The 12,876-nt window shown below is 35.0% G+C and overlaps 1 protein-coding gene across 2 annotated transcripts; it reads left to right on the top strand.

Moving 5' to 3' along the window:
- Positions 1 to 10,568, top strand: LOC138707671 (pyridoxal phosphate homeostasis protein). 2 transcript variants are annotated; one of them, XM_069837430.1, is made up of 6 exons: positions 1 to 281; positions 1,387 to 1,521; positions 1,930 to 2,143; positions 5,521 to 5,663; positions 6,915 to 7,013; positions 10,296 to 10,568. In XM_069837430.1, the coding sequence occupies exons 1-6, from the start codon at positions 93 to 95 to the stop codon at positions 10,377 to 10,379; spliced, it is 864 nt and encodes a 287-aa protein (XP_069693531.1). In that variant the 5' UTR covers positions 1 to 92; the 3' UTR covers positions 10,380 to 10,568. The 2 variants fall into 2 exon arrangements, with proteins under 2 accessions (XP_069693531.1, XP_069693520.1); XM_069837419.1 differs by having other exon boundaries at positions 5 to 281; positions 1,378 to 1,521.
- Positions 10,569 to 12,876: the final 2,308 nt, after the last annotated feature.

Here is a 12,876-nt window from a genome sequence, read left to right as displayed (position 1 = left end):
TGTGCAAGGTGTATAAGTGGAGTATGAAGGAAACTATCTCAGCGTTAGTTTAGCTGAAATCTGCGGATATTGTCATTGTCAATTTACTCTTTATGCATAAAAGAAATCTAAATAAATTTTCTGAAGACGTTAAAGAAATTTTGCCATTTATGGTTGGCCACAGTGATTGTAATGTAAATAAAATTGTAATGATTAGAGCTATGTCAGAAGCAGATGCTGTAAAGGGATTATTACGATCTGTTCGAGATCGAATACATGCAGCAAGTCAGAAAAGGGCACCGGTAATTGAAAGATTGTGTAATTTTACATATAGGGATATAGTGACATTTTGATACATGCTACACAAAACTAAGTTGTTCGCAAATGAGGTTACGTTTGCTTTTCGAATGGCCGTCATGACTAGCAGTACTAGTAAAACTAGGTTTAAAAAATTGCATTGTTACTACTGTATGTAGCTAAAATGTACGTGCCTAAATTCCTAACTTGATGCTCTGTAGTTAGTATTCTTTCTTTTTATTTAAAGTAATATGCTGCAGAATTGACGTGAAAGATCAAATACTGATGATATTTTGGAAAGAGGTTGATAAAGTTTGGATAAATATCAGACTACCGGTACTTCAATCTATAGGCCTACTTGAACGATGGATTGCCATGAAAGGTATCGGGCATGTTGGCCTATCTGACAGATGTGAGATTTGTGGCAAACAGTACCTTACTTACAAGTGACTTTTAAGGAACCCGGATGTTCATTGCCACCTTCACAAAAGCCTGCCATTGGCCCCCTATCCTGAGCAAGAGTAATCCAGTCCCTAGCATCATATCCCAACTCCCTCAAATCCATTTTAATGTTATTCTCCCATTTAAGTCTCGGCCTTCCCAAAGGTCTTTCAACTACACTCTATATGCATTTCTGGATTCACCAGACATGCTACATGCCCTTCCCATCTCAAACGACTACATTTAATGTTCCTAATAATTGTTAGATGAAGAATACAATGCATTGTGTAGATTTCTCTGTTCTCCTGTAACTTCATTCCTTTTAGCCCCGAACATTTTCCTAAGCACTTCATTCTGGAATACCCTTAACTGCAAACATTACATGTGGGCAGAAATTTCCTATAAATTTAGTAGGCTACTCCTGTTTCCCTTGCCATTCCAATTTCACATTGCTCCACTTTAGCATTACTTCTTCACCGCAGAGTAATTCTTAAAATGTAAAAAATAATTGTAAAAAAAATTAATTATGATCTTAAATTGAGTATGTAGCCCACTCTTCATCAAACGCATGTTATAAAATACCTTAATGAAGTTTGCAATTAGGTATTGAGAAAGAGTTTATATTCTTGTTGAATGACATGGCATGTATTGTATATTTAGGAATTTCAGAATGTACAGCCTAGATTAGTGGCTGTTAGCAAGACAAAACCCAAAGAACTTATTATTGCTGCATATGAAGGTGGACAAAAAAATTTCGGAGAGAATTATGTTCAAGAACTTGTGGAGAAAGGTCATAACCCCGAGGTAAATCTATCGTTCGTATCTCTATTTCTGTAGCCTTTTAATGTTATAAATTGAAGACTTGAATAACGATCTGAGTGCTATATTTCTAGAAGATGTTTTTTTACTGGAATAAAAATGCGTGTAGCTACCTATCCTATAACATAAAATAAGGATCAAAGTCCAGACTGGTTCCTCCATAATTTTATCAGGTGTTGGGACATGTATGTGCCAATAGATTCAACTCATTTTTTTTAAGTTGATAGTAGTTTGAAAATGGTTCTTAGACTCATATTGACTTCAAGTCTTCAATTTTGTTTCTTCAATTTCTGATACTATCTGTAGTATATAGTAAAAAGAAGGCCTAATTGAAATGTAACAATTCATTTTTGAATGCCAAATAACTTTACAAATATATTCAAATACTTTCAGATCCTTGAAAAATGTTCGGATATAAAGTGGCATTTTATTGGTCACCTGCAGAGAAACAAAGTGAATAAAGTTGTTTCAGTACCCGGTCTCTTCATGGTGGAGACAGTGGATTCAGACAAGCTTGCAACTGCATTGGATACAGCTTGGGAAAAACTTGAAGGAAAAGATTATAAACTGAATGTGATGGCACAAGTTAATACAAGTGGAGAGGAAGGTTAGTATTTGTATTTAGTGGATAACGCATATTTTGGAGAATATAAATTACAGGAATGACCCTAGAATACAGTTGGTTAGTTAATGGGGGTTACAAAGGGCACGTCAGCTACTGTGGCTATTTGCTCCCTTATCTAAAGTTAAAAAAAAAAAAAAACAGAAAACAATACCATAAGCTAATTACGAACACGAACTAAAAACGTTGTCTCACTAAAATCAGATACACAAAATGCATTAGTAACAAGTTGATTTATAAAAAACTCATAAATATGAAGAATTATTATACCTTAGCCAATGTTTAAAAGGAGACCATAAAATGATAAAATATAATAATAATAATAATAATAATAATAATAATAATAATAATAATAATAATAATAAAGACCACCAGAAACAAATGAACTGGCGATTTGAAAACAATATTTTATAAAATATTCGGATTAAACCAAACCCTTTAACTCTATTAAATATAGAATATAATCTAAATTTAACAGAAGAAATACTGAAATCAGAAGTAAACACTGAAATACTGAAACAATTGTCTTTAGAGACAATTAATATTAGGTACCCTCCACAAAACTGGCTTCATTTATACACCGACGGATCCTTGATCTCCAGAGAACAAGGTGCCGGTGCAGGTATTACGTGCTGTCTCTTCTCACTTTATAGATATCTTGGATATGGAACAACAAGTTTTGATGGTGAAATCATTGCAATAAGTGAAAGTCTCAGGAATCTTCTATGCCACGTCAATAAATTTAGGAATGCAGTTATATTGTCAGACTCCAAAGCAGCTATTCTAGCAATCGTCTCTAAACACACACCTTCATCTCAAACAGCAGAAATAACTAAAATGCTCTCTCAATTAATATCACTCAATAAAAGAATTGTATTCCAATGGATACCATCCCATTGTGGAATCCTGGGAAACGAGAATGCGGATGCTTTAGCAAAGAAGGGCAGCACTGCTACTTACAGACCTGTTACTAAATCTACATATTACTCTGTGAAGAGATTTATTAAATCTACATAATTACTTAGACTTCAACAAACAAAATTTGATAACTCAATCCCAAGGGAAAAAATGGAACTCCCTGCATCAAAATCTACAGTTAATTCCCGATTTACCACGAAAATTGTCTGTAGCTGCATTTAGATTGGCAACAAGCCATGATTGTTTGGCCAAACACCTGCATAGAATTGGAATATATCAGTCCCCTAACTGCCCATTGTGGAACTCAAACCAAGAAATGGATTCGGAACACCTCAAAATCTATGCTTCAGTGGCTGGTCATGATAATATCTTTGAAAAATATTGGAGTGCAAGAGGTCAAATGACTTTATTGTCAAACGCCTGGCATTAGAAAACAACAACATAAAATATTCGGATGTAAAAGGTCCCAAATGTCAAGTTTAAATAAAATAAATACCAAACAACAAAAGTAACCTCCGGATGTAAAGGGTCCGGAGGGTAAGCAACAACAGGTGAATAAAAACTAAATCACTTTGTCAAGTCCTGTATGGGATAAAAATCTTAGAACTGCATTTGCAGAATTAAAATCATTTCCAAAGGCGTCATGTAGATTCGGCCGAATTGTGTATTGATGACGGACACGGTCATATTTCCTACAATGCAATAAAATATGTGCGACTGTAACTGGTACAAGGCATACATCATACTCCAGTTGAGGCTCGCGACATAGAGATGACCATCTGTAAGACAACAATGGCCAATCCTCAACCAGGTATTGATGATGAAAAACCTATCATGGGGAAGTTGGTCAACAACAAAGTTCAGGTACACATTCCCTATGACTTTCGTCTCGATGAAGAACAAATTATCCAATGACAGAATGCTCTACTGAATGATGCCAGACTTGTTATGGAAACAAACGCATGCACATGAATATGCAACTGTTTTTAAATCATTATTACATAAACTTGAACAGTTTCTGCATCTTGTCAGATGTAAATCACAACAATATCTTCATCTGATTTCAATTCACGAGCATTTATTTCTCGATCCCTCTAAGTGAAACACGGTGTAATGTTATAAAATAATAAAATAAATGTTAAATAAATAATTATATGTTCATTTCAAATATATTTACCATGAGATTAAATCATTCAGAAGGGAAGCACATTTGTAACGTATCACAGCATATCCCATAGACGGTTAGCGCGTCTAGCCATGAAACCAGGTGGCCCGGGTTCGATTCCTGGTCAGGGCAAGTTACCTGGTTGAGGTTTTTTCCGGGGTTTTCCCTCAGCCTAATATGAGGAAATGCTGGGTAACTTTTAGTGCTGGACCCCAGACTCATTTCACTGGCATTATCATCTTCATCTCATTCAGATGCTAAATAACCTAAGCTATTAAGTGTCGCAAAATAACCTACTAAAATAAAAAATAAAATAAATATCCCATAGTGTAATGAAAAAAATATATACTGGGTGTTTCGGACCACCCTTATTAGCCTTTTTTTCTCTAAAACTATATGATACTGGTTGTTCATAAAAAAATTTTCATAACCTTATGTAAAGTATTATTTGCTAGTAGTACCATTTCCCGTAACAAACCAAAAGTAGGGGTACCTATGATCAACTTCGAAATTTCAAATGAGAACATGGGTCATTGAAGGTACCATTGGAAACTACTTTTAAAAAGAAACAACTTTTACTCAAACTTTTTTTTTTTTTTAACTTTTATTGTTTACTCCAAAGCAACAAAACTGGTATCTTCTGAGAAATGCTGTATGTTGTTTAAGTACGTACACTCTTCATAGCAAGTGTTCAAAATGTACGCCACCCTATGCTAAACAATGTTCTGATCACCTCCTAACGTCCGTGATGTCCACACCTGTGGAGTAATGGTCAGCGCGTCTGGCCGCGAAACCAGGTGGCCCGGATTCGAATCCTGGTCGGGGCAAGTTACCTGGTTGAGGTTTTTTCCGGGGTTTTCCCTCAACCCAATATGAGCAAATACTGGGTAACTTTCGGTGCTGGACCCCAGACTCATTTCACTGGCATTATTACCTTCATATCATTCAGACGCTAAATAACCTAGATGTTGATACAGCGTCGTAAAATAACCCAATAAAATAAAATAAAAACATCCGTGATTGCACTTCAGTACAGTTGAAGGCTTTTTAAATTCCATGTTTCATGTCTTCTCTATCTATCTTTCTTGAGGTTTGACAGTGTAATTATATTCTCACTGCCTCTGTTTCTTCCACAGCTCATTGGTGGTACAGTTTGTGCTGTGCTATCTACTACGACTCGTATTAATTATGTCTTCTTATTATAGATCCTTAATTCACAAAATTATTTTAACATATTAAATATTTCACATTTGTTTTTAAATACTTTTTTCTTTCGCAGGGAAGAATGGCTGCAACCCAAATGAAGCTACACGACTGGTGAAACACATTATAGACAACTGTCCCAATCTGACATTGATTGGGCTTATGACTATAGGAAAATTTGGTTATGATTTATCTCTGGGACCAAATCCAGATTTCATTGTGAGTGTGAAACTCAAAATAATTTAGGTTTTTTGTATTTTGTAACCCTAGAGCTCTTACCAGTGTGTGTAAGGCAGTAGTGATTCAATTTACATTGAGACATTGCCATTAATTGCACTGATTTCAAAGTGACGTCATTTAGTAGATTTACTGCGAATAATACTGAGTGTTCAGTTCAAAGTGTGTCATGGCTCGCTGTATGCCGTCATGTGGCTAGCCGATGAGCCCAGAGAATTCAATCTTCCTACACTTCCGCAGAGAAGTTGCCTAGCATTCATTCATCACGGCGTTCATTCTGAAGAGTACGTACCGATATGTACGGTAACGCCGGTAGTGGCAGGAATGTGAACTGTTTGGAAATACGTACTGTCGGGATATGGGGAGAGGGTTAAGACGATTACTTACGTATGTATTTGTTGACATTAACTTCGATGGTCAACATGGACACGGAGCATTTGATTTGTGTTGTGGAATATTACCATACGCAACCGATGATAACAAATACCCTGTGTACGACTTCCCGGCGCAAAACACAGTTCGAAAGAGGTTATGGTAGAACACAGACCGTACAGACCGCCATCTGTTACTACGACGTTCAAGTTATACCGTACACGTTCTCAAGTTCAGATTGAAGAACGCCTTAAATAATAGGGAACTTCTCTGACATATAAGCTGAAACTCGCTTCAAATCGGTGACCCAACAACAGTGATGTTATGACACTTTGAAATGAACACCCAGTATAATCTTGTTGGTAAACAGAGATAAGTAAAACAAAAATACTGTGTCCACACCAACCATTATTCAACTCATTGTAACCAATGTCATGCCAATAATTGGAGAGAGCTCTCTAATAGAGAAGAGTCGTAACATAATCCAGATTGTGTCATCATTTACGGAAATTATTCCGGAAAATTTACCCAGAAAATTGGAGGAGATTAGACTTCAGCCAAACACTTATTCAGCTGCAAAATTTCGCCATTATATAAACTTTTGCAATAGTACATCGTACCTCAATGATTAGATAACAATTGAAAGACAGCAGCTTGTTATGATGACCAATCTCTACCTGTACCAAACCACTAAAAACATTAGAAAAGCCATATTAAATGATGATATTACATAATAAGTGATCAGGAATTTTATGGTACAATAGAAAACTTCTCAAGAAATAACAAAATGAAGGGTGGTATAGGTATAAAGCTTGTTTTCCTAAACATTTTTAGACTTACTTATGAATAATGTATTTGCAGTGTTTAAGACAAGTTCGAGATGAAGTCTGCAAGAATCTTAGCATTGATTACGACAAGTTAGAACTGTCAATGGGGATGTCAGATGACTTCGAGCATGCTGTAAGTACATTAGATTTTATATTCGTATCTTCACAGTATTTTGTGTTTCTTGTTCTTTAATCAAGTGGTATTTAAAAGACAGTATAATATTTTCTTAAAATGTATGAATGACAAAGCTGCGCCGGAAATTTTTCAAACAGAGAATTTATAAAACATTATTCATTTTGTTACAGTCTCATGCATTGTTCAAGTGTTACATAAATTCTATTCCATTGCTATCAAAACTTTTTTCAGAGCCTATTTTTAGCTGTTGCGACCCAATAACTGACATATTTCAAAATAGCAATTTGGAGTAAGTTCATCACAGATTATGGCCTTGAATACATTTCTATAACCTTTACTTATTTTTATGTTACTGGTATACCATTTCTGATAATAATCAATGTATCAGCATTAGTTTGACATTCTGGTGAATGGTTGAAGTCCACACCTGTGGAGTAATGGTCAGCTCGTCTGGCCGCAAAACCAGGTGGCCCGGGTTCGAATCCCGGTCGGGGCAAGTTACCTGGTTGAGGTTTTTTCCGGGGTTTTTCCTCAACCCAATACGAGCAAATGATGGGTAACTTTCGGTGCTGGACACCAGACTCATTTCACCGGCATTATCACCTTCATTTCATTCATATGTTAAATAACCTAGATGTTGATACAGCGTCGTAAAATAACCCCAAAAAAAAAAAAAAAAAAGAATGGTTGAAATACATACACAATGGGTGCCATTGGCTCCAGCCAGAACACATTGCTTCGATTCTAATTTCATAACTTATACAAAATCATTTCATCCAACATTTTTTTTCTTTCATGTCCGCGTTCTTCTTGTTTATTTTATGATATAAAATATATATTTTGGCATCTATTGATTTATTTTATTTCATAAAAATATATTATCAGTTGGGCAGATTTTGTACCTGAAACTTTATCCGGGTTTTGAGTCAGATAAAAACAAGATTCCTTCCTATTTCTGTAATTATTTTGTTTGTGTGCCAAGATAATTGAGAAGTTGTAAGATTTTTTGTGTGGTCCAGTATCTGCATTTTAAGCTCTTACTGTTTGTGGAAATTAATTTTTCTTCAATTAATCCAAAAATCTCGTCATGCCATGGTTCATAATATACCTTTTCTTGGGTTAAATAAATTAGTTCAGAATAAATTAGTTTAAAAATTTATATGAATGCAAATGTAATTTCGAGTGTGCCAGTTTATTAATTAACCAGTCTTAAAATAAATAGACCATTATATCAAGACTGTCACTGGACAGGAACCTGAATATACGTTTCAGCATCACATTATTCACAAAGAAACAAAAAAGTATATAAAGATTAGAAGAAATAAAGTACTCCAATACACTAAAATATTAATTGACTTACTAAAATTCTATTTCACTAATGTTAGCTTCACCAAAATGTTTGAACAGAGTCGCCATTTCCAGTTGACTATCAATGTGGTAAACAAATGATGATCACAAAGCATGTTTTATAGTACCATAAAGAATTTGCAATTTGAAATGTTGGCAAACAAAGAAACAAATGGTAGGGAGATGATAAAAACAGAAGGAAGTTTATAAAGATTAGAAGAAATAAGTACTCTAATACAATAAAATAGATATCACTTGGTAAAATTCTATTTCACTAATGTTACCTTCACCAAAACGTTTGAATGGAGCTGCCATTTTCAGTCGACTTTGTGCGGGAAACAAATGACGATCGCAAAGCATGTTTTTATAGTACCGTAAAGAATTTGCAGTTTGGAATGTTGGCAAACAAAGAAACAAATGTTAGGGAAGTGATAAAATTTTAGGATAAACAGTCATGATTGGTTGAAACACGTTCTTTCATACCATTTTATTGGTCAAAAGTAGTATGACATAGTAAAAGCATAGTCTAGTATATACAGTCACGAAGCTCAATACATGGGGAATACGCATCCATAAATAGTTGCTAACCACTAGGATCGCTACTGTCGTCTCATCACAGACAATGCGAAATAGTACCTGCACAGTCTATTGTTCCTAGTACTCTCATCACCTCAAGCTTCGTGACTGTATACACTAGACTGTGGTAAAACTGTAATAGTCACAGTAATATATGCTGTATATGTATATATTTCTTCGGATAAGAGGAAAAAAAATTGCGTAAAGATATTTCCAGTTCAGACAATTTCTTAAGCATTCAGTGGCCCATGGGGCCCAATTTCAGCCAATAATTTTTCGTATTATTATTATTATTATTATTATTATTCATAGTGAACTGCTATTTTATCAGTAAAAACAGATTTATTAAAAATAAGTAAGAATGCATCCATGTATGGTGGGTCCCTATCACCACGGCATGGCACGTCCTCAGGTTGCGGATAGAGGAGACGGCCTCCAGATATGGAGGGTAGCTGCGAATATATTGAATAAGCAGTCGTGGACAGCCGATAAGGGGTGGTCCTCCAGCTTGGGGGTTGGGCGAAGGGCTAACAACCCATCACCGTAAAAAACAGCTTGTTACGAATCCCTACAATAAGCCTCGGAAACTCACTCTGAGAGAGGAACATAGGTTAAGGGTATTTGAGAATAAGGTGCTTAGGAAAATATTTGGGGCTAAGTGGGATGAAGTTACAGGAGAATGGAGAAAGTTACACAACGCAGAACTGCACGCATTGTTTTCTTCACCTGACATAATTAGGAACATTAAATCCAGACGTTTGAGATGGGCAGGGCATGTAGCACGTATGGGCGAATCCAGAAATGCATATAGAGTGTTAGTTGGGAGACCAGAGGGAAAAAGACCTTTAGGGAGGCCGAGACGTAGAGGGGAGGATAATATTAAAATGGATTTGAGGGAGGTGGGGTATGATGATAGAGTGGATTAATCTTGCACAGGATAGGGGCCGATGGCGGGCTTATGTGAGGGCGGCAATGAACCTTCGGGTTCCTTAAAAGCCATTTGTAAGTAAGTAAGAATGCATTGTTGTTGTGCACTTTATTAGCTTCTCCTACACTAGCCAAGTGGCCATGTTAGTCATTTCTGGGAAACAGGCCTGTCAGCCCAGTTGATATGGCACACAGCACGGTGTTTTATTACTTATCATTCGTATCAACAATTAATACATCAAAGATCAATTTACACAATGCATTACATTTAAAAATAAATCATAAAAATTATGTGCTACTCAGTCCTATTCAGCCAATATGTGCATGTATAGATGTAAAAATGCACTTATATATGATTTTAAGCTATTAATTTATAATTCAATTAAGATTTTTCAACCTATCTTTTATTTTAAATTAATTAATTTACAGATTGAAATGGGAAGCACAAATGTCCGTGTTGGAAGTTCGATTTTTGGACATAGAGAAAAGAAGCCAAGTGCAAAAGATACCTAGACTTAGAAGACATGTAATTGGAAGTACATTGCAGATTAGAGTATGTGATACATACTGCCAATGGTGTTGTAATCTTTTTTCTGCGATATTTTACATGTGAATGAGACTGAAAACATTAATGATGATGATGAATGTACAAGGTCCTGTATATATCCAAAAGAGAATATTAAAAAAATTGTTTTCATGTTATTTCTCAACATTATTAAAATCATGCACCAAATCAATGCACTCCTTTCCTTTTACTTACTGACTGTATAAATATTGTTTCCTGTATTGTGATGCTGCAAGCAAGGTTTTCGAGATTTTCTCGAAATTGTGCGTATAATGAACAATGGGATTTATATATTCATATTCAGTTGCTATGAGTCAATTGAACCAGGGTATATAATTTTACAAACAAACAAAAAATACTAACAGATCTTTATTTGAAAATCTCGTATTTTTATTTTTATTTAATCCACAGTTAATTCCCGATTTACCACGAAAATCGTCTGGAGCTGCATTTAGATTGGCAACAGGCCATGATTGTTTGGCCAAACACCTACATACAATTGGAATATATTAGTCCCCTAACTGTCCACTCTGCAACTCAAACCAAGAAATGGATTCGGAACACCTCAAAATCAGCTTCAGTGGCTGGCCATGATAATATCTTTGAAAAATATTGGAGTGCAAGAGGTCAAATGACTTTATTGTCAAACGCCTGGCATTAGAAAACAACAACATTTTAATTTTTTTACACAAAATAAAATGGCAGATGAATTGGTGTAAGAAATGTTCTCTAAACCTCCCTGCCCATTGGTTTGGATAAATTACTTATATCATTTTATATCTAAACGAAAATTTCTTCATACCGAAGAATGCAGGGATTGAATATAATCATTATAGACATTGCTTTAGTAAATTAACATAACTCTAGCTGTTAACAGAATTATAGTAAAAACATGTTTCATCAATATATTAAAAAAATAATTTCTTTATAATATTACGAGTACAACTAAAAATTATCTAGACAAATTACACTGTAAAATTGATGTAACTCTGGGACTACTCATCAGCAAATCCAATTTCATAAACCTTATACAGTACAACCCTGATTATCCAGCACCCTATTAACCAATCAGAGGATTATCCAACTGTCTTTCTTTCTTTGCTGCAGAAAAAATTGTAGTACTATACTTATATTATTACTTATTTTTCTGGAGTGTATTATTACAAGTCATTACCCTTACATAGTACTACCACAGTCTAGTATATACAGTCGCGAAGCTCAATACGTAGTAAATATGCAAACATTAGATAGTTGCTCACCACTAGGATCGCTAATATCGCCTCATTACAGGCAATGCAAAACAGAACCGTCACAGTCTATTGTTTCTAGCACCCTCAAAACTCAAGCTTCGTGACTGTATATAGTAGACTGTGCTACTACTGCCGGCAATAAGAACAGTTACTTCAAAGTGTTATCCCCAACTTGTAAAATAGTCACTACCCATTTTCAAAGAAATATCCCAAGAATTTCCGCACAATTTATAGCAAACCCGTGCAGCATTCAGTTCTTGCCCTACTGTTCGAGTGTTGTACTTTATATCTTCTATGTAAAATATCTTCCACGGCTGTCAAAAGTGTTTTGCTAAGTATCTAAATAAAAATCCAAATAATTGAGAGCATTTGGAAAAGAGAAACCACGGTTCATTTCACATCAGAATACGAGATTGGCATTGAAACTGTGCGCGACTTAATGAAAAACAAAGATAAAATGTATGAAGTATGTAAATCCACAACAGGAGAGACTGCTATTTCTATCCTTCCACGAACAAACACAAGAAATTTTCTTGGCCATTATAAACGCATCATTGCAAGCAGACTTAAATTAGTGAACTACTGGTCCACTATCTAGCACATACATGGGCATAATTTTCGGTTACGTGAGGCACTCGACTCGGAAACTTTTATTCAATTTGGCAAATTAATTCGGCAGCTTTAATCATAAATCTCTTTACTATTTCTCCATCATTGAATTGATTTAAATCCCAGGCGAAAAATTGCGTAACTACCCAACAATATTCCATCAGGTCTACATTTATTTTCTTGAATATTCTGGCGTTTATCAAGATTACTTAATAGATTTGCACGTTTTCGACCTAAAATAATTTCAGAAAATCGTATTTCGTTTTCTACGCACATTTAATATTTTTTTAAATAAATTTCTTTTGGAAATAATAACTACAAACAACATTTAATTCCTCGTACCTTTTAATGCAGCGTGTTTAAGGTATAATGTCGTATTTAGTATACTATGCAAATGTTAAGATCATAGATTTTCTTCGGAATAGTACGAAAAATAACATTTAATTTGTCTTACCTTCTAATTCAGCATGTTCTTTATGACATAAGGAGTAATGTCGTTGTATGTTAAATTTATTAATGCCTAATAGGATTTTCGAGCATAACATACATTGCATGTTCTCCCCTTCTAAACAGCTAAAAAACTCTT

This window comes from Periplaneta americana, chromosome 1 (assembly GCF_040183065.1).
Source record: "Periplaneta americana isolate PAMFEO1 chromosome 1, P.americana_PAMFEO1_priV1, whole genome shotgun sequence".
NCBI classification, from domain to species: Eukaryota; Metazoa; Arthropoda; class Insecta; order Blattodea; family Blattidae; genus Periplaneta; species Periplaneta americana.
This window is presented reverse-complemented; position numbering and strand designations above follow the sequence as displayed.